Raw genomic sequence first — 25,108 nt, forward strand, 5'->3', positions numbered from 1 at the left:
TTGGTCCTGGTGACTGCATCACGTTACCTCCCCTTTTGGGCCTCAGTTTTCTCATCTGGACATTGGGAACAGCAGTGCCTCCCTCCAGCAGGGAGAAAACGAGGGGCCAAGTCTAAAGACGGGCACCTAGAGTTGTGTCTGGAACACCCAGCTGTCCCTTGGAAGGAGGAAGGAGCGGAGGGAGAGGTGGGGGCCCGGCTCAGGACAGACGGAGGGCGCCAGTCAGCCTGCCCTGGTGCCATCACCACTACGGCTTTTCTCGACACTTGAGAGTTGAGATGTGACAGTCACATAGCTCCCACCAACACCCCCCTAACAGCTACCCTCTCGAGGGTAGGCTGCTACTTGCATCCCTCCAGTGACAGGGAGCTTCTTGCCCATAGAAACTGCGGTAAGCACCACAGCCTCAATCACACAGTGGAGCCAAAGTCTGGCTCCTTCCAAGGAGCTGAAATTCACGCTGGAGCTCTCGCTGCTTCCTACCTGCTTGGGGCCTTGGGACAGGAGGGTCACCCTCCACAGGGTGCCGGCCATGCTGCCCTGGTGGTGTGGCCTGGGGTAATCACCGCACGTGTATCACCTCATTTAACCCGCCCAGCAACTCCGGGAAGCTGGCTTCCCCGCCTTACAGACGAGCTGCAGTTCTGCCACCCTCTTCACTGCCGGGAGTGCAGGCTCAGGCCTCAAGGACCCTACAGGACTCCCGTGTGTCCCCCGGAGGTTCCCCGGGCTGAGGAGAGAACAGCTCAGAGAGGTGGGGCACACGGCAAAGCGGCCACAGGGTGGGAGACCCCAGGGTCTGACCCTGTGCCATGGGAATGGCCTGGCCTTGAAGGTGGGCGCCCTGCGTCCTGGGCCAGCCTCCCACCACCTCGCTGAGCCGTCTCCAAGCTCCTGAAGCCCGGGTTCCGATTCTGAGACCTCTGACCCAGCGTGACCCATGCCCAGGCTTCACTTCTCACCAGCATGGCTAGGGGCCGTGAGCCACTGTCAGAAGGGCATGGCTGGGGATCCTGCCCACGCTCCCAGCCAGCCCTGCTGCAGGCCCTGTGCCTGGGCCTGGTTCCCTCTGCAGAGAAACGGGCTCTGTTGGGTTGGAGCTGATTAGGGCTGTGGGGAGGGGGAGAGGGGCAAGCCCACCCTCACGGCCCCGCACTGCCACTGAAGGCCGACCAGAGGCCCAGCACCACAGGGCACCTGCCAGCACCCCGGATCCAGCCTCACCTGAATGCCACACTAGCAATCACAAGGGCCCAGGTCATGGCTGCGCCTGCACGTGCAGGGTGCTGGGCCCTGGACTTGGGTGAGCTAAGCTGGGTGCTGCCTGGCCTTCCAGGCCAGCATCACCATGGCTGGAGGTGTTTCCCGAACACTCATCATGCACAGCCTCCCTCCCCACCCCATTCCCATCACAGCAGGTGCCCACTCCACCGCCCACATACCAACCCACACAGGTTCTAAAATGAGCACTTGTGCCCCCTGCGAGAGGACGCCGCACAGACTCGCCTTAAGGACAGGGCACCTCAGAAGTGGCCCTGAGACAGGGGACATGTTGCCCAGTGGTCATCAGCCCGCACTGGAGGCACTCGGGCACCGACAGGGCCTGCTCCCTGTCGTCGGGAGGACCCACAGGCACGGGAAGGGACGTGTCGCTCGCCCTGGGTGGCAGCTGTATCCAGAAACCCACCTCACTGGCCACTGGGGGTGGCCCCGCCCCTGAAATCCAGTGCCGGGGGCAGCGCCGCCTGCCTGCCTGGGCACAGGCCAGGCCCGGCCCCAACACTTGGTTCCTTGTTGCTTCCTCCCCTCAGATGCCCTTCCCTTTCTCTGCCTCACCAGCGTCTACTCCGTCACCGAAGGCCGGCGTAAAGAACCCTGCCCCTGGCAGCCCTTCCATGGTCACCCTGAGGGCTACAGCTCCACACCGCCCCCCACCAGGCAGCCCTCCTCTTGTCACCCTGAGGCCCCATAGGCCCTGCACCACCTCTTCCAGGCAGCCCTCCCTGTGCTCCCACAAAGTTACCTCTTCCCTTCCCTCCTGGTCCCAGCACCTCATATCTGCATCTCCTGACCTGTTTCAAGTAGAGAGGCAGGAGCTCCTGGGCGGGGGTCTAGCCCAGGCTTGGACACTGCCTTGGCCTATGTGGCTGAGATTGGACTACTTACCAGTTCTGCCTGTCCAGGGGACGAGGCTCTGGTCTGGATGCTCCCGCGGAACGGGCCCCAGGACAGGCCCTTGGTGAGGCTGCACCGAGCCCGCACGCACCTCTGTCCATCTTGCAGCAGCAGCTCCAGCTCGTCTATAGGGAGAGATGTCAGAGGTGTGAGGAAGGCCCATTGCCCAGGTTCAGTCCATCCTTGCAGCCCCCCTCACCCAGGAGCATTCAAGGGACTGAGGGTAGAGGAGGGCGGGCAACGGGTGGGTGGCCCTGTGGCCTGGCCCAGGTTACAAGGGTGGTGCTGGGTCCTGGGAGCCAAGCCAGACCCCATGCTCAGACCTTTTATGGGGGATGGCAGGCTGCAGCAACCAGACAGCGAGGGGCGCCTGCCACTGGATCTGAGCAGGTGGGCGCACAGCTCGGGGACCACGCCTGCCACATTGGGATGCGTGTGCCTTGCACAGCTCAGGACGGGCACACAGAGCTAAGTCACCCCCTCTGCCTTACATGGGGGCGACACTGCCAAGGATGATGATGCCGACAAGACCCACCTCCCGTCCCACCACACAGTCCTCCTGGCTGTCCCGAGATCTGCAGAGCGCACCTGTGCAGGCAGCGGTGGAAATGCTGGTTTCCCACTGTGAGGCAGGGATGGCATACCTCCCACCTCCTGGGGTTGGGGTGAGGTTGAGTGAGTCAGTCCTCTTAGCACCTGAGCACAGGGCCCAGCAGGAGAGCCAGGCCAGGAGCTAAGTGTCCTGCCCCTGAGGTCCTTGGCACAGCCAGACTGTGTGCACCCAGGTGGCACTATCACTCCCTGCAGGACCCCCACCCACTCTCCGGAAAGGTCTGGACCAGATTCCTGTTGTGGCCCTTGGTCAGCAGCTGCCTTTCTGAGCAGTCTGCTGCGCTACTGGGGGTCGAAAGCTCTCAGGCTGAGGCCGCCTGTGCTGTGGCCGGGGCGGCCACTGCAGGGCTCTGTCCCATGGATGTGGACTGCTGGCCTCTGCCGGGAGCCTCCCCAGTCCCTCTCACGGGGCAGGACCTCCGGGCTGCACAGTGTCTGCAGTCAGGCTCCCAGGCTCAGCCGGGCCTTGCCGCACGACCCACATAACCTCATGGGGTGGACCACAGGGCGGCCCCTAAAGACATCTGTGCCGCACCCTGGGGTGGGCCCTGCAGCAAACGACAGGGTCTTCGTGAGAGAGACACAGGAAGAAGCCCCTGTGAAGACGGGGCAGGGACTGGCGTGACACAGCCGCGGGGACACTGTCCCTGAAGCCTCGGAACTGAAGCTCCAGAGCTGTGAGAGAGCAGATTTTGGACATTTCAAGGCACCAAGGTTGTGTGATTTTCCCTGGGCCGCCCTGGGAGAGACACATGTGGCAAATTAGCCGCCTGCTAGAAGCAGTGTCCTCACCAGGGAGGGGATGATGGTGGCCGCGCCCCGACAGGGCGGTCCCTCCACAGGCCACACGCCCTCGGCCCTGGAAGGCAGGGCCACCTGGTCCCTTAGGTGCCACCTGGGCCTACAGAAGCCTCATGTGGCCTGGCCCGGGCCCCGAGCAAGCACTGCCGTGTCGGCCCCACTTCCTGGATCCCTGATCGGGCAGGCTGTGGCCTTAATGGGCCTGATTATCAGATAACTGCCGGCCTAATGGCACAGATAACGTGCAAATACGCCAGGAGGCCTGGCTAAAACGTTCTAACTGGGTCCTTGTCTTCCCCAGGGCTGATAAGATGGCAGGGGACCAGGACGAGGCCAGGAGGCGGTGCCCTTTATCGGCCCTGTGGGGAGGGGCAGAGGCCGCCCCGTTGCTCTGTGGCCCGCCCACAAGGGGCTGTGTCCTCTACCCGCGCACCAGGATGGCCTGGGTCCTAGCCAGGGCTCCGCAGGGTACTAGCCGGCACCTGGTCACCTGTTCCTGCCCAAACGGCCCTATGACATTGGCCCTCCCCTTGTCCCCCCCCCCCACCCCAATACAGATGAAGAAACAGGCCCTGAGAGGTCATGAGGCTGGCAGTAAGAGGGCAGGATCTGAGCCCAGGTCCCTGCTCTCCAGGGTGTACCTGGGTCTCTGGTGCCCCATTAGGCTGGCCCCAGGGGGTGGGAATGTGGGGAGTAGAAGAGGCTGCCTAATGGCAAGCTTGCTGGGCTCTCGTGGGTGTTGCTTCTGAGGCTGGGGGGAGCCCACCAGGGATATACTGCCCATCCCTCCCATTGCCCCCACTGGAGGCAGGGGTCAAGGAGGAATCTTTCAGAACCCCAATGTGCAGACAGCCAGAGCCTTCAAGCCTCACGGGGTCTGCACACACACAGGCCTCTGGAGCAGGAAGGGCCACGCCCCTCCCTGGACTTCAGCTCTGCTGCTGGGGCCACAGACAAGCCAGAGGCAGTCCGCTCACTGTCCGGGGCCTGCTTCTGGCTGGTCAGGCTGGGGGCCCCCTGCAGGAGACAGTGCTGTCCATCCGAGGCCAGCACCCACCTTCCCCAGGGGAGGAGGAGCAGGAAGTCGGTTCAGTCTTCCCAAGAGTGGCCAAGTCCCACCCAGACCTGGGGACACAGCGGGGACGGGGGTGGCTGGCCCAGGTCCCCCTCCAAGGGGGGGATATGGTGCAGCCCTGGGCTCCCAGTCGCCCCTGACTTGCTACAGCTGTGGGATCCTGAAGCCCCTCTAGCCCTGGTGGCCTCCTGGAGGAAGGGGCAGAGCACCCACCCACGCCGTACCACAACAAACTGCCGGCTCCCTAATCGCGCCCCAGGGCTGGCGGCCCCCACTCCCAGATAACAGCATGGCTAGTGCTTCCCGTGGCAGCCTCTCCATCTCCTGGGTATCACGCACCACCAGAGAGGACGGCTCCTGATAAAGACAGCCGTTCAGCATGAGGAGGTAGAACCCACCACTTTGGGCTTGCTGGGGGCAGGCCCAGGCCTGGGAAAGGCACGGAGGCCAGGGACCTGAGGGATGTGAGCTGAGGATCAGGCAACGGTCAATCAGCCCACATCCCTAGTCCAGGGAGGCTACCCCTGAGAGGCTGGGCAATAGAAAGGGTACCCCATGTGGGCAGTCAGGGCCATAGCAGGTGCCTGGCTCGGTGGGGTGAACATGGCTAGATCTCAGCCTCAGCTCACTCAGTGCATTTGTGCAGTACACAACCTGTGCAACTGTCCACGGTGGCCCTGGTGATGTTCTGCATCCAAACACTCAGATAACCTATTTCCAGCTCCCAGTTCCTGCCTAACCCCAAGCACAAGTCAAGCAGGTGTTAAAGCCCAGTTAGCAACTATCAGAGACCCTTTCCCAACCAGAAATAAAACTGTATCCAAAAAAGTAGGGGGAAGGTGGGTGAGGCCACCTACCCCTGGCAGACTGGGTACTCGGTGAGAGCTCCATTCAAAACTGAGAATGAATTAAAGTACGAATGAGCAAGGAAGGGGCTGGGGGTGGGAGCTGACCAGGTAAGTGACAGACAGGAAGACACAGCTAATTTTAAACGGCGCCTAAAGCTCCAGAGGATCTAGACACTGGTGGCCTTGGAGATGGTCAGCTCCCAACTGCACTCACAGGAAACGTGGAGCCTGGGAGGCCCAGGAGTGCTCAAGCCACAGTGTGAGGCCTGGCCAGGTGGGACTGGAACCATCTTTCTTTGAACTTAACAAAACCCCAGGTGGGTACCTGGGGCAGAGCTGAGGGTGGCACATCCTCTGCCGTCAGAACTCCCAGGAAACATGGGTAGCAGTGGCAGCGCCTCTGGTGGGCCAATCAGGGCGGGCTTCCAGGTGGAGGTGTCCTCCGCCCTGGGAGCCTCCTGTGACCATGTCTCCATCTCCTCCTCCCAGCTCCAGAGAAGCTGGAGTAAGCAGAACAGCTAGGACTCCAGCTCCAGCAAGGTCCTGGAGGAGTCCTCCCTGCCTTACCTACCACAGCCCTGTCCCCACAGCTGGACAGTGGGGGAACGATGCCGTCTGCCGAGAACTGACGCGGTCCTAATGGAGTTTCCAGCTTCTGTTTATTGAGCCTTAGCCAAATGCTTGCCATAAATCATAGGGATTCCTCCCAGCCACGCTGAAGCTGTCCCCCCACAGGTGTACAGGGGGAGAGACCGAGGTTCAGAGAGGTTAAAAGACCGGCCCGGGGTACAGAGTTGGCTGGTGGGATTTGGCCAGAGCCCTAGCACGCTCCCAGTCAGGGCCCTGACACCCTCTTCTGGGTTTTTCTGGGTGGAGGCAGGAGGCGATAGAGAAGAGAGGGTGGGGAGAGGCAGCTGGAGGGCAGTGGGGGGCAGTGGGCAGCCCCTGCTTTCCTGTCGTGGGCTGGCTCCTCCTGGTGTGGAGGAGGGGCAGGCCTGGGTGGGCCTCCCCACGGGGGTCGGGCCATCACTACCAGCACAGTGTCGGGACAGAGACTAATTTATTCTGGCAAACAACCCCACACATGTTATTTCCAGAACAAACATGCCACGCTGGGATTCAATTTCACCCCCAAAGCATGTGTGAGAGTCCAGATGAGAAAATTCAGCCTTTGCATATTTACATGATTTAAACATCTATTTAGGTCTCAAACCGCTTCAATGGTGTCCTGAGGGGCCAGAGAAAGGAGGCAGGACTGGGCATGGCCACCCCAGGCCTGGCATGGGAGCCCAGTAGATGGGGTGGCGGCTGGGAGCACTGGGGTCTGGAGTCTACAAACAGGCCAGTCCTGCCACTGCCTGGCTCTCGCTGAGCCTCAGGTCACCTGTTGGGCTGGTGGCTCCGAGAGTAAAGATGGTGCCCATCAGCATGTGGGCCCGGCACACCCCCTCCCCTGCGCCTGGGTGTTTCCACACCTCTGGTCCTGCCAGGGCTGTGAAGGGCTGTCCTCAAACTCGGCCCTGCCCCCAGCTCTGTCCCACAGCCTGGAGTCCTTGGCGGCCTCCTTCAACAGCAGGCAAAACTGAGAAGGTTCTGGTCTCCCTGTGCTTCCCACTGGAGTGGCCCAGAGAGCTCGGATGCTCAGCAAGGGCTGCAGCCATGTGGCCAGACCCGAGCTCCTTCTTGAGGAAGGATCCGGAGCTCCAACCCAGACCATCTGGCCCCGGAGCCCACAAGCCCAGACACCCCCAGGTCCTGCCGAACCACGGCCCACTGGCTGCTTGGTGGTTCTGCCCAAAGGGCCCTGATGTCCTCAGTGAGTGTCTGTGAGCTCAGGCCTGCCCCCTCGCTCTGCTGGCTGGCCCCTCCTTCCAGGGGCTGGGCTCCATTTGTGCTAATGGCCAGTGGCCTCCAGGGTACAAAGGCCAGCCGCCCGGCAGTCCCCGCCCTGAATGGTGGGCTCTGGGATCAGTGTGTGGGTGCCCACCCTGGGGTCACTGCCAGAACCCACTTATCTAATCAGCCTCATCGCTCCCGCCCGGCCCCGCCCTGCGGCTCCCGGGGGCCAGCTGGCCCCGGCTTTGTCGGGAGCGGCCCTATCTCAGGGATCATGCTGTTTGCCTTTGATAAAAGTCACAGAAAAGGGAGAGAAGGAGTGAGAGGGAGAAGAAAACCTCAGAGTGAGCAGGCTCCGCCCTGGCGGGTTCTAGAAGTCTCCAGGGGCCTGGTCCCAGAGCAGCATGTCCCACACCAACGTGCAAGCAGGCACAGAGGGGGCATGCGCCTCCCTCAAGGTCACGCAGCAGGCCAGGTGGTGGGGTTAGCCTGACCAGGTAGGGTGGGCACCACCAAGGCTGTGGGGGCCCATCTAGACACACAAGACCCGGAGCTGGTCACCTTCCCTCCTGCTCTGTGGCCATGGAGTCTCTGGGCTGGGAGGGGAGGGTCTGTCTATGCCGGCGCCGAGGCCCTGGCCGCGTGTGGCTATCCTGTGATCTGGCTGGAGGGGCAGACGGCAAACTCCCATCATCTCCTCGGAACGCTCCCACCCTAGGTCCCACCTGCCGGCCTGTTTCTGATTCCTGTTTACCGACAGGGCAACAAGGCCCAGAGGAGGGGACTGGGGACAGGCCAGGAGGGGGACCCAGGTCCTGCGGCATGAGCAGTGCTGGGGGATGTGCCTGGGTGAGCCCGCGAGGTTGAAGTGCATGGTGGGCAGCCAGCTGCCCCGCAGGAGGCCCACACCCCTGCTGGAGCCATGTGGCTTCTCCCACCTGGGCTGGGGCCCCAGGCTGGGTGGTGGCAAGACTCTCACCCTGGCTGCTGACAGGCTTGGTGGCCTTCTCTAAGCTGTCCCGCCCTCCAGGCCTCAGGACCAGAAGATGGCCTGGATCAGGCCACACCTGGATCCCACATCATGAAACTAAAAGGGGCGGAGCTTGATCCTAACCCTGCAGTCACTAGTGACTATGGTGCCTTTTGGACAGACTTAGGCTCCCAGCTGTGACTCACGAGGATAAAGTGTCAAAGAGACATGGTTAAGCTTTGGGGTAAAATTGGTGGGGTCTATTTCTGCCACTCATTGCAAGGCAAGGAGAACACATCTTGGAGAGGTCAGGGGATGGTCTTAGGTCACAGGGCCAGCAAGCAGCACAGGAGGATGAAGCCCATATCTCCCCGACCCCAACCTGCGACCCGACCCAGGCAGTATGCTCTCGCTCACAGCAAAGCCAGCACAAGAAGAGGCTGAGCATTCTGGGCCCTAGGCACTATCCTGTCCCCGTTCCTCAGGGGAGCTAAGCAGGGTGGGAAGCCATCCTGACACCAGTCCCGCACACAGGCCCAACCCTGGAACCCTGGGCCCACAGCAGCGGCATGGCCAAGATGGAAGGAATAACATGATGCGCGCCTTCTAGATAAGCCAGCTCAGGGAGCCAGCGGCTCAGAACAAAGCTACTTGAGTGTCTGGAGGATTAGTGGCTCTTTGGGGCCGGGTGAGGGTTTCCCATCTGCCTCCAGCCTGGGTGCCCCCAGGGAGTCCCTTGGAGAACCTGGACCCTGGCAGGAGAGCCTAGAACCAACAGAAACAGCTGGAGGGGCTGGGAGGTGGGGACACGTATGAAAATGGTGACGGGCTGCAACGAGTTAAGAATCATATGACATACACCAGGGTCTCTGGCCTCGTGGGGGTGACTGGATGCTGAGACAGAGGGACCACGACCTGCTGGAGCCCAGTGCTGCCTGCCGCCCCTCGGCCTCAGACGCCACCCTATCCCACACCCACTCTGGGGGCTGAGCTCCACCAGATCTCCGCTGTGTAGTTCACGTTACCAAGAGCCTGACTCTGGAGCTGTGGCGGTGACCAAGACGATGCCCGATTCACTGACAGGGAAGTCAGACGAGAGGACTGCTGGGGGCTGCCCCTGTGGAGCACCGCCGCTCGTGGGTCTCCCACTTGTCTGCCAGCGTGGTGCCCTCTTCCAGCACCCCTGAGTTCCAGGCTGGGCAGAGGCTGAGCCTTCCTGGAATGGGGTGGCCTTTTCATTCCAGGCCAGAGGTTTTCAAAGGGCTTCGAGCCCAGAAGCTCCTTCCCAAGAAGCTGTCCACAGTCCCTGCACTCACAGTGGCCAGTGGTGGGGGCAGGGCTGGATCTCAGGCTCAGAGGACCCCTCTCAAGCCCCTCCCTTGGGGTGGGGCACACCTGCCTCATGGGGCCCACCTAGTGCAGGGTGGAGCCGGCAGGCAGGCAGGTTCCCTGGAGCTGACGGCAGAGGGGGCTGGTGGGCCGGCACAGAGGCCCGTCCATTGTGGGCTGGTGGTGCCAGGCACCACAGGGCCTGGGCCAGGAAGGGCCCTTCAGGGGGCAGGACCCTGGACACCCTGGCTGGGGGCCTCTGTTCCCAAGTCCCCTCATGCGTGCAGTGGGGCGCCTCCACCAGCTCACTGTGCCCTGAGCTGTCTCCAGCGCCGAGGGGCCACGTGTGCATTCTAGTGGCTCTCAGTCTCTCCCTAGAATGTACTCCTTGGGCAGGGGGCACTGGCAGCTGGCTGTGCTGAGAGCGTCTGGGTGCAGCCCACCCTGCGGGCATCTGTCTGCAGGATGGTGGCAGGGGGGTGGACCTGGGGCTGAGCACCCGGGCCTGCTGACGAGCCACAGGCCTGGGAGAAGGGGCAGCTGGTCGTGTGGGGCCAGGGGTGGGGCGTGTCCCCCAGCCCGCCTGCACCTGCCCTGGTACCCCAGATGCATGGAGGCTCAGAGCCGCCCCTGGGGCTCCTGCTTCCCATCTGTGAAGAGCTGGCACGCAGGATGGGCGAGGAGGGGGACACGCTGGCCCCTGGGCCTGGAGTCCACTGTGGACTGGCCCCACCCGCCAGCGGGTGACGCCAGCCCCCAGGTGCTGAGCCCCTGCGCCCGCGCCCCTCCTCCCCGCCCCCACCAGCTGGTGCTGTGAACTTCTCTTCCTATCACTGGGACATCACTGGGATTATTGATTTTTTGACACAGAACAACAGCCTATCTCTATCGGGCTGAACCCTGGCCCCGGCTAATGGCAGACTGGGACTGCCTGGGGAGAGCCAGCAGTGCAGGGCGGGGCCGGCCCCACACCAGGGTTCCGACGGACCGCCCTCACCCACTGGCCTGCGGGGCCCCTGGGCCACAAAGTTGGTGGCCGCGTGGTCTCTCCAGCCTTCTCGAAAAGCTTAGAAGAAAAAAAGAACTGTCCTGGTCTCCAGGCCTCAGCCTTCCCACCTGCAGAGTGGGCAGAAGGCCCCAGCAGCTCCAGGCCCTGGGACTCTGATCTCGGGAGAGACCCTGTGGCCTGAGAAACCTGGTGGGCGGGGGTCCCTGGCTCTCCCCAGCCCTGCCTGGTCCTGGAGGGGTGGGCTGGAAGCAGGACCTGTGATAAGGTAAGGAAAATACCTCCTGTGCAAACAGCTTATCAGGCTCCTATCAGCCTGGGCGTCTTGGCCTCGGCCCTGTTTTCCAGGGGCCAACGCCACCGAGGGCCTTTCCTTCCGGCCGGCTTCCAGCTCACCACCTCTCAGTCGGCCCGGCTGGCCCCACTGCCCCCTGTGCCCTGGGCCCACCCATCTGCCCCTTGGGCCCTGTCTCTCTACTGTGAATGGGCAGGAGCAGTGGGCATGAAGGCAGCTGAGGCTCTAGGCCCAGGCTGGGTGGTTGAGAGGGTAAAGGGAGGGTGTCCATCCCAGCCTGGCAGGGGTCCACTCCGGCCCTAAGGGCAGTGGTGGGCACTGAGGTTGGCCAACACCATCGAGGAAGTTGCCACACTACCCCACCCCGCAGGGCCGGCCCCTAGGGAGTAAGAATCTCCTTTGGGAGAAGCACTAGCAGACCCTGTGTGAACACCCTTGGGCTACTCCGCCCATGGAGGAGGCTGAGCCTGGGGAGGGCTGTGTCACCCAAGGCCCCAGGGCTCTGGGGCACTGGCCCGGGGCCCCTGAGGATGACCCAGCATGAGGCTGGTCCCAAGAACTGTGAGCCCCTCTCAGGAGCCGTGCGGACCTGCAGATGCCTGCACCCCGGACGTGGATGACTCAGTCCTCAAGCTACCACGTGCCCTGGGGGTGGCGATTCTCTGCGTTCACAGAGGCGGAGACCGAAGGTCAGAGGAGACCTGGCCACACAGTGCGGTGGTGACTGAGTTCAAGCCCAGCCCCTGATTCCTGTCCAGTGCTCTGTTCTTCCTGCCCGTGTGTTGGGGGTGGGCGGATGGGGTAGAGCAGGGTGGGGAAGGGGCAAGGAAGAAGTGGCTAGAGGACAGAAGGCTCTGCTTCCTGCACACAGCGGGCCCCGGCCAGCCCCAGCTCGACACAGCGCCCTTCCCCGAGCCTCTGCCCAGAAGCCTCCAGGGCGCCGCCGCTGACCCTCCACAGAGCATGCGTGTCTGCACCCCACGGCTGGGCTCCACCGGGTCTCTGCCTCGGGACCTGCACCCCTCTCATTCCCTGAGGTGAGGGCTCCTGCCCTCTCTGCCAGGTCCCGGGCCCGCAGGGGAGGCAGAAAGGCCCAGGACTGGGGAGGCGGCGGCAGCAGGAGGCGCACAGACAGCACAGCAGGGCGTCTGTGCGCAATCTGTTTCTTTGGGAATCATTTCTCCCCTTTCATGTGGACATTTTGCAGAGCAGCAGAAATAAAAACATTGATGGCTTACTATCTTCTGCATGCGGTGATGACTATCCACACCACCACACCACCCTACGCCTGTCTGCGTTTGAGATTATTTTTTCTGGGGTAAATTCCTAGAAGTTGAACTGCTGAGTCAAGGCAGGGGCATCTGAGCGCCCTGAGGGGCTCAGGAGGCTCTGGCCTGAGCACCTGGACCTGTGTGAGCGCTTGTGGGGCTGCGGTGGCCAACTTGGCACCCACTGCACCCAGCAGCTCCCAGCCCCACGGAGACCACAGTGGACCTGGGACCTGGGCTGGCTGGCTAGATGCCAGGGCCACCTAGTGGAAGGGCTGTGTGTGTAGGGATGGGGATGGGGTCAGGGAGGGGTGGACAGAGCCTCTGTCTGGAGGGGGAGGGGTGACCAAGGCAGCAGGACCCCTCCCCACCACACACAATATGCCCTGATAACATCACTCATTTCAGGCCCCGCTCGGCCCCTTCGGGCAGGATATGACCAGCCCTCGAGCCGATGGCAGCCCCTTTGTCCCATCTCCAGGCACCGATCTTATCGGTCGCGTCCACTGCCGTAGTAATGGAAACACGGGTGAGGAAATAAGAAGTTAGTGCGCAGACAGAGCACTAACAATAAATAAATAAATAAGGAGCCCAGCGCAGCGTGGGAGGAGCTCAGGGACACTGTTAGATCGGGAAGGCCAGGGGGCGGCTCCCCTCCTGGTCTGGCCAACCCTCTGCAGTTCACCTTCCTCACCTGTCAGGTGGGCCGGCCAGAGTTGCCCGCTCCCTGGGTTGCGGGGAGGTCCCGAGACAGGCAGAGCCAGGCGTGAGGGTGGCCCTGCCCCGGTCTCCCCCTGCCCCCAGGGCCCCGAGCCCCAGGCTGCCCCAAGGTGTCCCCCGTGAGGGCTTGGAGGGGGCCCCACAGCACACACACCGCCCTGCCACCTCAGCCTCCTGGCTCTTCCAGATGGCCAGAGCGTCCGGGCTCCCGTCCCACAGACGCGCGGCCCAGGTGCCAAGCCAACACCCCAGTAGGAGTGGGACGGCAAGAAGTCAGTCTGTCCTGATGCCCGTGGTCAGTGGCCCCCCAGCCGGGAGTAGCTGGATGGTCACCAGTGCTGGCGGCAGCAACCGCAGCCACACAGGTCCCTCGCCAGCGAAGGCACGGACGACAGTGACAGCCAGCGCAGCCCTGACCTCTGCTGTGAAGCCGGCCTGGCGTCCTGTGTGCGGCCTGCGCGTTCCACGGGAGGTGGGGGGTGGGGGGTGGGGGGTGGGGGGGAGGCGAGCTGAGGCTTCCCAGGCCACGGTGGGCCCAGGAGGACGAGGAAGCATGCTTCCGGGAGGGGCCGTCCTCTCCAGGGGCTCCAGCTGGGGCTGGGTGGCCCCGCAGCCCTGATGTCTGGAGGCCCTGGCGGGACAGGCGGACGCTCAGACGCCCGGCCTCGGGGTTGGGGGCAGCCAGGGCAGGAAGCCGGCGGGAGGGCGGAGGAGGAAGCCAGCTCGATTAGCACCCGCGGCAGAGATAGGCGGCCCAGCCGCAGATAGCCACTCCCGGAAGGCGGTGAGGTCAGTGGCCAGGCCTGGGCCCCCACCCGCTGCTGGGAGAGGGGGATCTGGGCCTGGTCACGCTCCCCGCAGGGCACCCCGTGCCCCCTCCATCTCTGCCGGCACAGGGTTCACAGCCGCCCACCAAAGGGCCCGGAGAACCCTGTGGGGCTGGGCCGGGAGGCGGGACTGCAGGGCCCAGCCCTGGTCCCCCCCGAATCTCTTTGGGCTTCAGTGTCCTCGCCTGAAACACGGGAGCATGGTGCCTGCCGCCACATTTCAGTGTCAGCCTTTTCATGGGTCTCTCGTGTCCACACTGGAGCCCCTATAGTCTACTTGCCACAAGGCTGCCGGGCCAGCCCGTGTGGTCTCCCCGCCAGGCCCGCACCAGCCACACAGGTGGGCTGGCTCCCTGCCGCGGACCTCCTGGTGCAGATCCCCGAGGGCAAGAGGCACGCACCCCTCACCACGCGTGCCCCTTCTCGGTTGCCTTCTCTGCTTAGCTTCTGGGCCCCTGCTGACCGCTCTCCGCATAGTCCGTGGCCCTGGGAGGGCTGGGGCTCCCCCAGGGTCCGTGACAAAGACTGGCACACAGTAGGTGCTCAATGAATGAAAATGGGAGCGAGTGAGTGGACCAGCTGTGTGGCGGGCAAGTCCAATGGGATGATGGGCAAGTCTTGCTAAAGAGCAGCCCGTGGATTGCCAGCCCTGCTCAGGGGTTCTGGACCCCCAAGTGACCCGAGGCCCGGGCCTTTGTCGGGGCGGAGGGTGAAGTCAGAATGGGGCCGAAGGGCGGCTTCTACTAGCTGGGCTGAAGCATCACTGACCACGGAGGGGACTACTCAAGGCTGAAGGGTCAGCAGCCTGGTCTGGGGGTGGTGGGCCATGGCCTCAGCCCCCGCTAAGGGTGGGGGGGAGGTGCAGGCCCTCTGCTCAGGGCCCTCCTGGGGTGTTGTGTGTGGCCTGGCACCTGGGCCTCTGGTGCCCACTGGGCAGCACACGACCCGGCATCCACTTGGGCCAGGCCAGCCAGAAGGAGGGACCTTGGGCTGACGGCCCCAGCTCAGCATTGGCCCCGGGGCTCTCCCACAGGGCCCCGTTCGGGGGACAGCAGCGCTGAGCTGTGCTGCTGGACGCTGGCTGGGGGTTCAGGCCGCTCCCCTAGCCTGGGGACTGATGCCCTAGGGAGGGGCTTGAGAGGGGGTCAAGGAGGAACTCAAGGGGGCCCGTCAGAGTCACAGCCAGTCAAAGCCTGTAACCCTGAACCCCATTTCCATGAAAACCACCTACAGAGGGGGATGCTTTCTGAGACTGTCCTGGTCAGCAGTCCCCAGGCGGCAGCCAGCTCCCCTCACTTTTCTGGTCTTTGCTCAAACGTGGCTCAGGCCACCCTTCAGAGCCGCCCCTCAGTTCATTCCAGAGCCTCACCCCCTCAACACCCCTGGACGTGTGATGCTTTTACTTATTATTTAGTCTCTGTCTCCCTGATCGAAACAACAGTCCCCTGGGGGGCCGGGATGATGCTGGCACTGAGTAAGTGCAGGAAGCACAGGGGTTTGTTGAGTGAATAAACAACCCCCTTCTCTGGCCCACTCCTGGACTGAGACCCCCACTACTTGCTTCTAACGGCCTGCATCACCGGAGACACACCTCCCCTTTCCAGCTGGCGGTGCGTAGTAACCACCTGGGAAGGATGGTGGCTGCGAAGACCAACGACCCCCTCCTCGGTGCGCCCCCTCCCCGCTGCTCCAGTCCTGGTCCACTCAGCTGCGAAGGGGGTCAGGGTGGGTGGAGGGCCCTCTGGACGGGGGGTTGGGGGGCGGTCTCAGGGAGCACGTCTCTCTGGGGACATCTGGCGTGGAACACGGAGAGAAGGTGGCTCCTGGCAGAGCTCCTGGCTCTGGTCTCTGAGCTGACCCCAGGCTGACCCCCACCGCCCGCCGCTGCTCCCTCCTGTGCCCCTCCCCCCCCCCACCCCGGCTAATCTAAGATAAATGGGCCTATTGGGCCGCAACGCCAGGCCCAGTGATAACACAAAATAGCTGAAATGATTTTTCCCACCCACACATGCCGAGCGGGCGGGAGGGGCCGTGTGGCCAGGCCGTATCAGCCCATCTCCCCGCTGTCCATCAGGATGGGCTGTCCTGCCTCAGCTGCCTGCCCACCGCTGCCGCCCGATAACAAACCTTGAGGTCTGCAGAGAAACTCCACGTGGCAAGATTAGTCCATTGAGTGCACCCAGACGGCCAGACCGACACCCTTGCGCGCGCTCCTGGGCGAGCATGCCTGGCCTCCGGAAGACCCTGGGACCCTGCACAGAGAAGAAGTGGCTCCGGGGCCCAAGTGGAAAACAGCAGGCGTCATACCTGCCCTCTGCTCCCAGAGGTGGCATCCACTAGCCCTCTCTCCACGCAGCGGCCAACCAAACACCCTGTTTCACACCCACCCCATGTTACAGCCAAGATGGTGGAGGCATCTCACTACAGTCCATGGCCTTGAGCCCAAACCCTGACCCATCCGTGGCCTGTCCTGTCTCTCCCCAACCCCGCTCCAGCCGCGCCCATGCTGTCCAAACCTCAGGGCATTTGCACTGCCTGCTCCTCACCTGAACACCCTTGGCCCACTCCAATGTATTCTTTAGGCTGCACCTTGGGGGTGGGGTACACCTATGGTGCTGTCGTGGCCTGACAAGCTGGCTGTCCCCTCTGCTGACCTGCAGTGTGGTGGGGACGTGGCCAGCCTTCCCATTTCGGCCTCAAGGGCCTGGGATGAAGCTGAGAACCAAGAAGGTGACACCTCTGTTTGGTCATCTGAATTTTGTCTTGTAAACAGAGGTCACCAGGAGAGCTCCAGGCCCTGATACACTTACAGGTGAAGGGACCCTGCTCCTGGGGCTCTGACCACACTGTCAGGTCACGGGCCTGGCCATCTGTGGAGCCCAGGCCATGCTCAGGGCCACCTGACTAGCCACCAGAACTGGTGGGGAGCCCTGGGGTCCCCTAGGTTCACTCCTTCGCTCCCCAGCTACTCACTGCCCCTGAGGTGGACAGCCCTGCACTCAGGGGTGTCTGGACCATGCTGCCTCCCGGACAGGCATGCAGAGCACTGGATGGGAAGTGCTCACGTGGTCTGCCCCAGGCAAGTCCCTGGGGGGAGGGGACCCCCCACAAGGTCTGGCTGCAGAGGAGGCTCTCGGGTCCCTGGGGGCCCAAACCCAGCGCAGCCCCCACTCACTGCCCTCCGTTTCTCATGCCCCAGCCAGGAGGCTGAGGTCACGCCAACGGCCACTGCGATGGGGGCCACGAGGCGGGTGATAGGGCCAGGACCCTCCACAGTTGAAGGGGACCCCCAGGGCTCGCAGCCCTCCCTGGGGCTGCCTGTGTACCCAGCCCCCTGCTTGTCCGTGTGCACGTTAACTGGGGAGGCAAAGGGGAGCCCGTCACTGGGGCCGAGGAGCAGAGGTAGGGCAGGGCCGTCACAGATGCGAGGTGGGGATTTCAGATTATAGCTCCCAGCCATCTGCATATCGGCACTCTAAACAGCCAGCCCTTGCACAAACAAGGTCATTTCAAAGATAAAAACACCCTGCCATCCGCCCCTCTCCTCTCCCCTCTCACTGGGGCTGGTGGCTCACCAGGAGATGAGGACAGTACCAGGCAGGGCAGTCCCCTGCCCAACACCCACTCCCCACTGCGGGCTGCAGCCGCCCCACAGGCTCAAGGCCGGGGTGGGTCCTCTGCTCTGCTCTCATTCACTTTCCCAGTGGCAGCCCCAAGGGACCCCCTCTCTTGGGACCAGATGCTCCCCCCAGCACCCGGCTCAGCACCCCGGGGTCCTGGCGTGGTATGTGTCTCCGGTGGGCACTCTCCTCTCCCACATCCACGCGGACCTGCTGACTTCAGTGTTGGGGTTACTTTTCTGGCAAGGACCCTCCCCTCCCAGACAGTCCACGGGGCTGGCGGTGTTTGGGCTCCATGAGGATGGGGGTGCCCCTGCCCAAGCTGGTATGGCCTCCGCACCAGTCTCACCCCCAGGGCTGCTGCCCCTGCCGCTCGGAGGAGGGGAGTGACTTCTCTGCGGACCCAGCCAGGACCCCGGGCTCCTGACGGTCAGCGGGGACCCCTGGTCAAGGTGCCCGTTACCAGCAGGAGTTCGTCCCTGCTTTGTGGTCTCACATAGCGGCTTCTCCCCCAGACCCTCCCTGACCCAGAGAGGCCCGGGCCGTCCCGGCAGACTGCCGGCACTGAGTGGGGAGCTGGCTCTACTCTGCGTGCTTATAAAGGCGAGGAAACCAAGCCCAGAGAAGTCAGGCAACCTGCCACAGTCGCTCAGCAAAGCTGGCCCCAGGCCTGGGCAGGCAGCTTCCGGCCCCTCAGCACAGCGGGGGCTGGATGGGGTTCCTGCTTGAAGCAGCTGCACTTGGGAACTAGCCGCTGGCAGCTGACGGCGCTCTTGACGTCTGAAGTGGAGTGACATCCTGAGTGCCTCCCCACCTGTTTCTGGAGCTCTGGGGTCGTGGTGGGGTGGCGGGGGGCTGGCATGGGGGCAGTAACGAGGCTGGAGCTGACAGGCCCCTCAAACACCCTGTGGCCCAGATTTCACTGTGTGTGTGGCGCGCGTCCAGGGCCCCCGGGGAGGAGGGGCTGGAAGGCCTCCCTTCTGCCTGGGGTGGGGGTATTTCCTGGGGTCTCTGCTCAGGGCCTGGACCCCTGCAGGAAGGGCAGCTGCACCAGACCCACGCGTGGCTGGAGAGAGGCATGTGGCCCAGCCTCTCTGCCAGGTCGACTCACCTGCCCTGGGACCTTGCGGTCTCAGCGCCCCCCCGGCATGGGTCTGACCCAGGAGCTGTCCTGGCCAGCAGAAGACAGTAGCCAGGAAGGCGAGGGGTGGGGGGCCACCCCCTGCCAGGGCCGCACCAGATGTGTGCGAGCCCTGGGCCTCACACAGGAAACCGAGGCTCAGTGGACCCCCAGAGCCAGGCAGGACAGGGTGCACGTGGTCCCGGCTGGCTGGTGCCTCTATCCCAGAAGGAAAGGTAGGGCACCACCCCCACCATCCCTGGCCTGACAAGCCAGGTCCCCAGGGTGGCAGTCCTCACGTGGGATGGGGCAGGAGGAACTGGATTTCAAGAGATCCTCGGATGGGGAAGGGGTCAGAGGGACCGTGGGGGGGGGGGCAGGGAACCACCAGGGCACCAGGACCTGGCGAAGGCTTGGCTGCACACCGCTTTCCCTTGGTTGGCCGGTCCCTGGGCCAGGCGCTGCCCTTGGGGATGCCGATCCAGCCGGCCCCGGCGAGGCCTGCCCCCCATCACCAGTGGGGCGGCCCCCACAAGATAAGAGCCCACGGGGCCTCTCTGGCTTCCCGGCCGGGCGATAACTGTGGCCTGTTTGGGGTCTGATAGAGGACGGCCACCACGGCGGTTGGCCAGCAACCGCTTATCGGCTCATCGCTGCCCACTACACAGAAATTCCTATCTGTGGGGGCTGACAGGGAGCCCCCCCATGGCCCCCTGAAGATGCAAATAGCGCAGGAAGCTCCCGAGTGCACCCACCCGAGCCACGGCCCCCACAGCCGCCCTGAGGCCAGGCCCTGATCTCCAGGGGCCTCTGCCTTCCTGTCCGTAGAACATGGATGCGGATGCTAAGAAGGCTGCATGGTGGGCGGGGGCCAACGCAGGACAGCTGGGCCTGCGTCCACACATGCACAGCCAGAGCTCCAGGGCTGGAGTCTGGTGTGCTGCCTCCGGGCGGTGACGTGGACCAGCCCCAGGGCTGCTCTGCGCCTGCCTCAGGGGTTGGTGTGAGGATGGCCCGGCCCCTTCATCTCTGCAGTCACGCTCCAGACTGCAGTCTCAGCCTCTGCCTGCCCACGGTCCAATCCTTGGACTGGTGGTGGTCCCTGGACCACCCTGCAGTGTGGGAGCCATGGGGCCAAGGCAGGGCTAACTTGGAGTCTGTAGGTGCCTTGCTGTTACCTCGTCCTAGACCCAGGGAAAATGGGGCAGCAGAGTCGGCCCCAGCCCCACGGCTCTGTCCCCTGTGTGTGGAGAGGCCTGGCCCTGCAGGGGGGTGTCCAGCTCAGCCGTGCCCGACCGGTGGTGCGGGCTGCACAGACACGTGGCCTGAGGCCTGTCCCTGGCCAGGTGCTCCGTGCGCTGTGGGTACAGCTGGCCAGGGCTCCCGGGGCCCCTCCCCGCCTGTCACTGGGTCACCAGGGTGAGTCCTGACGGCAGCAGAGTGGCTGTGCTAACGCCCCTTCCCGTCCTGGGCTAGCACGGGGGCCCCAGCCTGTCTGACCCAGGGTGCTCCACAGCCCGCCCATGCTCTCAGTGGACTCGCCCCTGGCCTTGAGTCTGTGGTCGCGGTCCCCATCCTGGTTGTGACCAATGGCCAACCCTGCCCTCTCTGGGCCTCAGACGTGCACATACAGCAGAAAGAGGTGTGTGAAGACAGCAGGGAGCCCGGAAAACACACGAGCCCTCATCTCTTTGGTGCCCTGCAGACACCACTAATCAATCCAGCACTGTCTCACTGGCACCTCGGGATCACAACGAGGTTCACAGGGCTACTAGAACTGAACTGCAGGAGAGCATCTCTAACACCCCTGGGAGACCACAGGGGTCCTCTCTGCCCGGGTGAGGTCATCCCGGCCCCCACAAGCTGAGGCCCTCGCTGTACGTCCCCTGCGACCTCCCTCCCCACACTGCTGGCCGCCTGGTGTCACAGTTCCCCAGGAGCCTGTCTGTTCAGAGCTGACGTCCGGTACACAGCAGGTGCTCAGTACGTGCTTGCTATGTGGCCATGTGCCTGGCCTGGGAGTGCGGCCTCCGTCCAGGCCCTGCGTTCACCAGGGCCACGCCCGTCCGCCCTCACCTAGCAGCCCCCACGAGGGGCCCGGCCGGCCAGCCGCACTGTGCTGGTTGAGCCCATCAGCTCCGATTAGGAATCGCAGCAACAGGTGACGCGCCCAGCCCGCCTGCAACTCAAGCCGGTGGAAATGGGGCGCCTCAGGGAGAGCCTAGTGGGCCCCGAGCTCACAGTTCCAGCTACAAACGGGGAGGGGCGGGGCAGTGCTGGGAGGCACAGAACCGCTTCAAAGACACGCCCTTCGTCCAGGAACCAGGGGGCTGGAGCTGCCTCCTGTCTCCTGTCCCTCCCGTCCCCCGAGGCCGGAGCCCCTTACTGGCTGGCGAGAGCCTGGCACGCGGCCAGTTCCAGATCCACACCCCTGCCACCCTGCCTTGGCCCTGCTGCTCCCGCCTGGCGGATACCCTTCCCGTCTTACGGCTGCTCCGCTGTCCCAGCCAGACCACATCCTGCCTCTAAGGAACCCTCAGAGGCCCATCCACTGCGCGGGCCTGGTTTAGCTCTGAGCGTCAGCACAGCTAGGTGCCCCCTCCAGGGAACCTGCGTACCCACAGGCCGGCTGGACTTTGGAACAGCCGCCAGGCTTGGGCCTAACAGCTCACCGCCCACCTCCTGGCCACCGTGCCCCACCCTGCGCCGTCAGCTGGCCGATTCTCAGGACACCCCACTGGCTGGGTCCCAGGGCCGCCTGTGAGGTGACGCTGCCGGACCTGGCTGCAGACACACTTACCTGGCCCGCTCCAGGGGCTGCTGGCTGCTTCCTCCTCCGGCCTCATCTCTGGCTCCTGATGCTCAGGCTCCTCAGGGCCTCCTGGGGAAGTGGGGGCCAGCGGCAGTGGAGGGGGTGGAGGATTAGCGTCTGCGGAAAGGAGACCAGTAGGTTCCTGGAGCCTCAGGACACCAAGGTGTCTGCCCACCCCGGCCCGCGGCCGAGAGGGATACTGAAGCCAGGTGGGTGAGCGTGTGGCCACAGTGGCCTCCTCACCCCGGCTTCTTCAAACTGGGGGTGCGATCACACATCTCAGTTTTGCCCCCCAGCCTTAAAAAAAAACCCTCAGCCCCTCATTAACTGCAGCAGTGATAGGTGCCCTCCCCACTGCTGTTAATAATTAGAGTGTGGATGGCCTCTCGGCACGCCCAGGCCAGCGGGCACACGCGCAGCCCGGCTCCCGGTCTCCTCGCTGGCAGCTGGGGGCCCCTCTGCCAAGCCCCGCACCCAATTCCAGCCCAAAGGGCATATTTGCCTTCCCTGCTGGACCGATAACCACCGCGGCCCCCAATCAATGAAGTCCCATAAAAGCCCCCCCCTTGGTGACGTCACGCACCCGGCAGATTATTAATACCGCGATAAGGGCTGTGATTAACATCGAATAAATCAATCACACGGTATAAAAGTCCTATTATTTTTGGCTATAAATCAACGCGGCTGGCATCTGAGCTCCAGCCACTGCGCGGGAGCCACGCTGGGCCTGCCCGACAGGCAGACACTGCTCCTGCCGCCTTATCGAACCCATCAGCGCGTTATCACCGCAGTCTGTGCCAGGTGCAACCCCGACTGTTTTTTCCAGCTCCTCCCCGGGACCGCCCCGACTCCATGCAGCCCAGCTCCCAGATCAGATAAGGGACCCGGCTCCCAGGGGCAAAGTCCACCAGGAACCAGCCACTGGCCCTGTGGAGAGCGAGGCCCCTGTGAGCTCGCAGCATCTGATGGTGATGGAGATGGTGGTAGAGGCTCCCCGTCATGCCCTGGGCCACTGAGGGGCTCAGGCCCAGTTACATATGTGGAAACCAAGGCTCAGAGAGGGCTGAGGCTGGGGCCAGGCTGGGGTGGGCGGGGCGGGTGCTGGCTGCAGTGCTAAGTGACTGATGGAGATGATGAAGGCAGAGACAGAAACAGCCACGAACAAGAGTGTCAGAGTCCAGGCCTGTGCCCCTCTGCTCTGTGCTCTGCTCAGGTGAGCTGAGGATGATGGGAGCCCTGGCCCTGGGTTCGAGTCCTGCTGGCCTGGCCTCACTGCAGGGGCCGGGACCCTGACGGGATGCGTTGGGGAAGGGCACACAGGCTGCAGGGCTCAGAGGATGGGGCCTGTTGGGGGCCTGTGGTTATCCTGGGGAGACTCTAACACTGGCACCTTAGGGGGCTGGGGGGTCCACAGTGAGAAGCCCCCTCACCTTCTGTCTGGAATCTCTGCCTCTCAGTCCCAACCCTGCTGGGCTGTCCTGCTGTCCTTCTGTGTCCTATCCCAGGGCCTTTGCACGGGCAGCTCTACATGTCCTGCAGGTCTGCTCACAGCTGCCCCCACCCATCTGGCCTTCACTCCCGGTCACAGCACCACTCAGTCCTGTGACTGTCTCCCCATCACACTATGGCCCGGGGGTGACTCTGCCTCTGTGCACCCGGCTTCGTGGCACAGAGTGGGGATGGGAGTGAGGTTTCCACCCACGGCCAGCAGGGCAGAGGGGGCGGGGTGAGGTGAGCAGGACTCAGAGCCCACCCCCAAACCTTCTACTAACTGCCCCCCAGTCTCAGGTCCCTCTTCTGGAAAACAGGGGTGAGGGCGCTGACCCCCCCCAGGGCCTCCATCTCAGGGAGGCCCCTCCTCCTCGGGGTCTCTGGGGCAATCTGAGGATGTGGCTGGCCCGAGAGGCTGGTCCAGCTTTGAGGTCCTTCCAGGGACCTGGCCAGAGGAGACTCCTTGGTGTCAGTTAATCCACCCCTGGGTGTGTGTGGGAATCTCTCCTCCCAAGTCCTGTCCTCAGCTTCAGAAACACATCCCCAACCCCTGGGACGCTGCCACCAGGAGGGCCCAAGGAAAGGTTCCAGGTGCCCAGGGTGGGGTGGGGTGGCGAGGGTAGCCGGCAGAGAGCGCGGGAGTCCATCTGAATCCAGACCTAGGGTGGGATTCTGTTTGGGAGTTCACAGGCAGGGTGAGCCCCGGCAAATCACTTAGCCTCTCGGGGCCTCATTCTCTCGTTTGTAAAGGGAGCCCATGTGCTGAGGCAAGCGTATCTGTTTCACTGAGTCGGGGAGGTCACTCGGAGCCCACGTGACCCCAACTCAGCCTGGACTAGACCTGCCCCCTCTGGGCCTCGCTCTCCCCATCTGCGCCATGAAGGGCCCAGCTTTCTAGACCCCCATCCCCGACCCCCTCCACGCCTTCTCCTGGCCCTGCTGGGCACGGCCGGCCCACGGGCACCTCTCAGCACAACGCCCATTTCACAGGTGTGGAAACTTGAGTCCTCGGCGGGCACCGGCTCATGTGAAGTGGCGAGGATGGGGGGCAGCCCAGGAGGCCGGGGCCAGGCCTGCGGGGCCCATCGCCCAACTCACCTGGACTGGAAGGGCTTGCAGGCTCGGGCTCCAGCGCTGTGGCCTCCCGCTCTGGAAGGCTGGAGTCCGCGGCCTGGGCCTCTTCTTTGGCCTCCATATCTCCGAGGGAACCTGCGGACACAGCCCCAGAGGAGTCGTGAGGTGCTGCCCCCTCACAGTGCACCCACCACCGGCCCCCTGACCCTGTCAGAACCAGCGCAGCCCTGGGGGCCGGCGCAGCGGAACCAGGCGGAGTCTCAGCCCCTCACGCGGTCAGAGGCCTCGAGGGGGCAGCCACGAGCAGGGTGTCCCCCAGGGATGCGCGTACCCCGCCCCTGTACCCACCCCAAGGCCCGCACCGGTTCCCACACCTGGGGGTCACCCAGTCGCCCGCTGCCCGGGCCTGCTCGCCGGGCCCCCCAAGGGAGACATCGCCCCGGCCCCGCGCGGCTGCCCCCATGCCTGGGACCCTCCTTCAGGAAGTCCCCACACTCAGGGTTCCGCAGTCTGGGCACGTGCCGAGGGTGGGCCCCAGGGCCTGGCCCACAGGAGGAGCTCGTCAACCTGATTCAAGCGGCAATGGCCGACGAGGCACAGGTGGGCACGAAGGTGCCTGCAACCAGCCTATCATCTTCCCTCAGAGGCTCCTGCGGGGCGGGGGGCGCCCTGCAGGGCTCTTCTGACAGCCGAGCAGGCAGCCTGACCCCAGATCACCTGAGCAACCTGCCGGGGGTCCCCACGTACAGGCCAGGGTGGCAGAGTCAGGACGGTGCCGGTGCAGGGGGCACGAGACCCGTGGAGAGCAGCTGGCCCACCTCACCCGCCGCCAATCCCCGAGGCCCTCGCCCGCCCCCTTCCCAGCTCTTCCTCGGGACACCTGCCCCGCCCCTCCCCGCCCACTGCTCAGCTGCATCCCTGGATTCTAGCTCCAGGCCCCCACGGAGCTGTAAGGACAGGGGGTGGGCCGGCCGGGGCTCGCCTCTCGTGGCCGTGGGGCTCAGACACAGAACCAACCCCGGGATGAACCCTCATGGCATGGCGCAGTCTCCTCCGTGCGCCCTCAAGGGAGGCTCCACGGCAGGCTGGGAGCCTCCGACTCGTGCCCCTGGGGTGAGTGGGCGGCCTGACCCTCTGTGACCTCCCCCGCCCGTGGGGTTGGCTGGAGCAAGCACTGCCAGTCGCCTTGGGGGGCGCAGCACACAGGCCTGGGGTCAGCCCATTTGCCA

General features: G+C 64.1%; 1 protein-coding gene and 1 long non-coding RNA gene across 2 annotated transcripts in view; one reads left to right on the forward strand and one right to left on the reverse strand.

Moving 5' to 3' along the window:
- ZFPM1 (zinc finger protein, FOG family member 1) overlaps positions 1-25,108 on the reverse strand; it is a 61,488-nt gene that overhangs the window by 12,803 nt on the left and 23,577 nt on the right. The window contains exons 2-4 of the mRNA XM_070451414.1: positions 23,904-24,014; positions 21,303-21,431; positions 2,167-2,300 (exon numbers count right to left, since the gene is read on the reverse strand). Coding sequence (XP_070307515.1) covers positions 2,167-2,300; positions 21,303-21,431; positions 23,904-24,014 — 374 coding nt within the window. The remainder of the gene's footprint in view (positions 1-2,166; positions 2,301-21,302; positions 21,432-23,903; positions 24,015-25,108) is intronic.
- LOC139030058 (uncharacterized) lies at positions 10,619-12,187 on the forward strand. The gene is made up of 3 exons (XR_011482377.1): positions 10,619-10,920; positions 11,524-11,724; positions 11,819-12,187. It is a non-coding gene; the product is annotated as an uncharacterized lncRNA (long non-coding RNA).

This window comes from Odocoileus virginianus, chromosome 20 (assembly GCF_023699985.2).
Source record: "Odocoileus virginianus isolate 20LAN1187 ecotype Illinois chromosome 20, Ovbor_1.2, whole genome shotgun sequence".
NCBI classification, from domain to species: domain Eukaryota; kingdom Metazoa; phylum Chordata; class Mammalia; order Artiodactyla; family Cervidae; genus Odocoileus; species Odocoileus virginianus.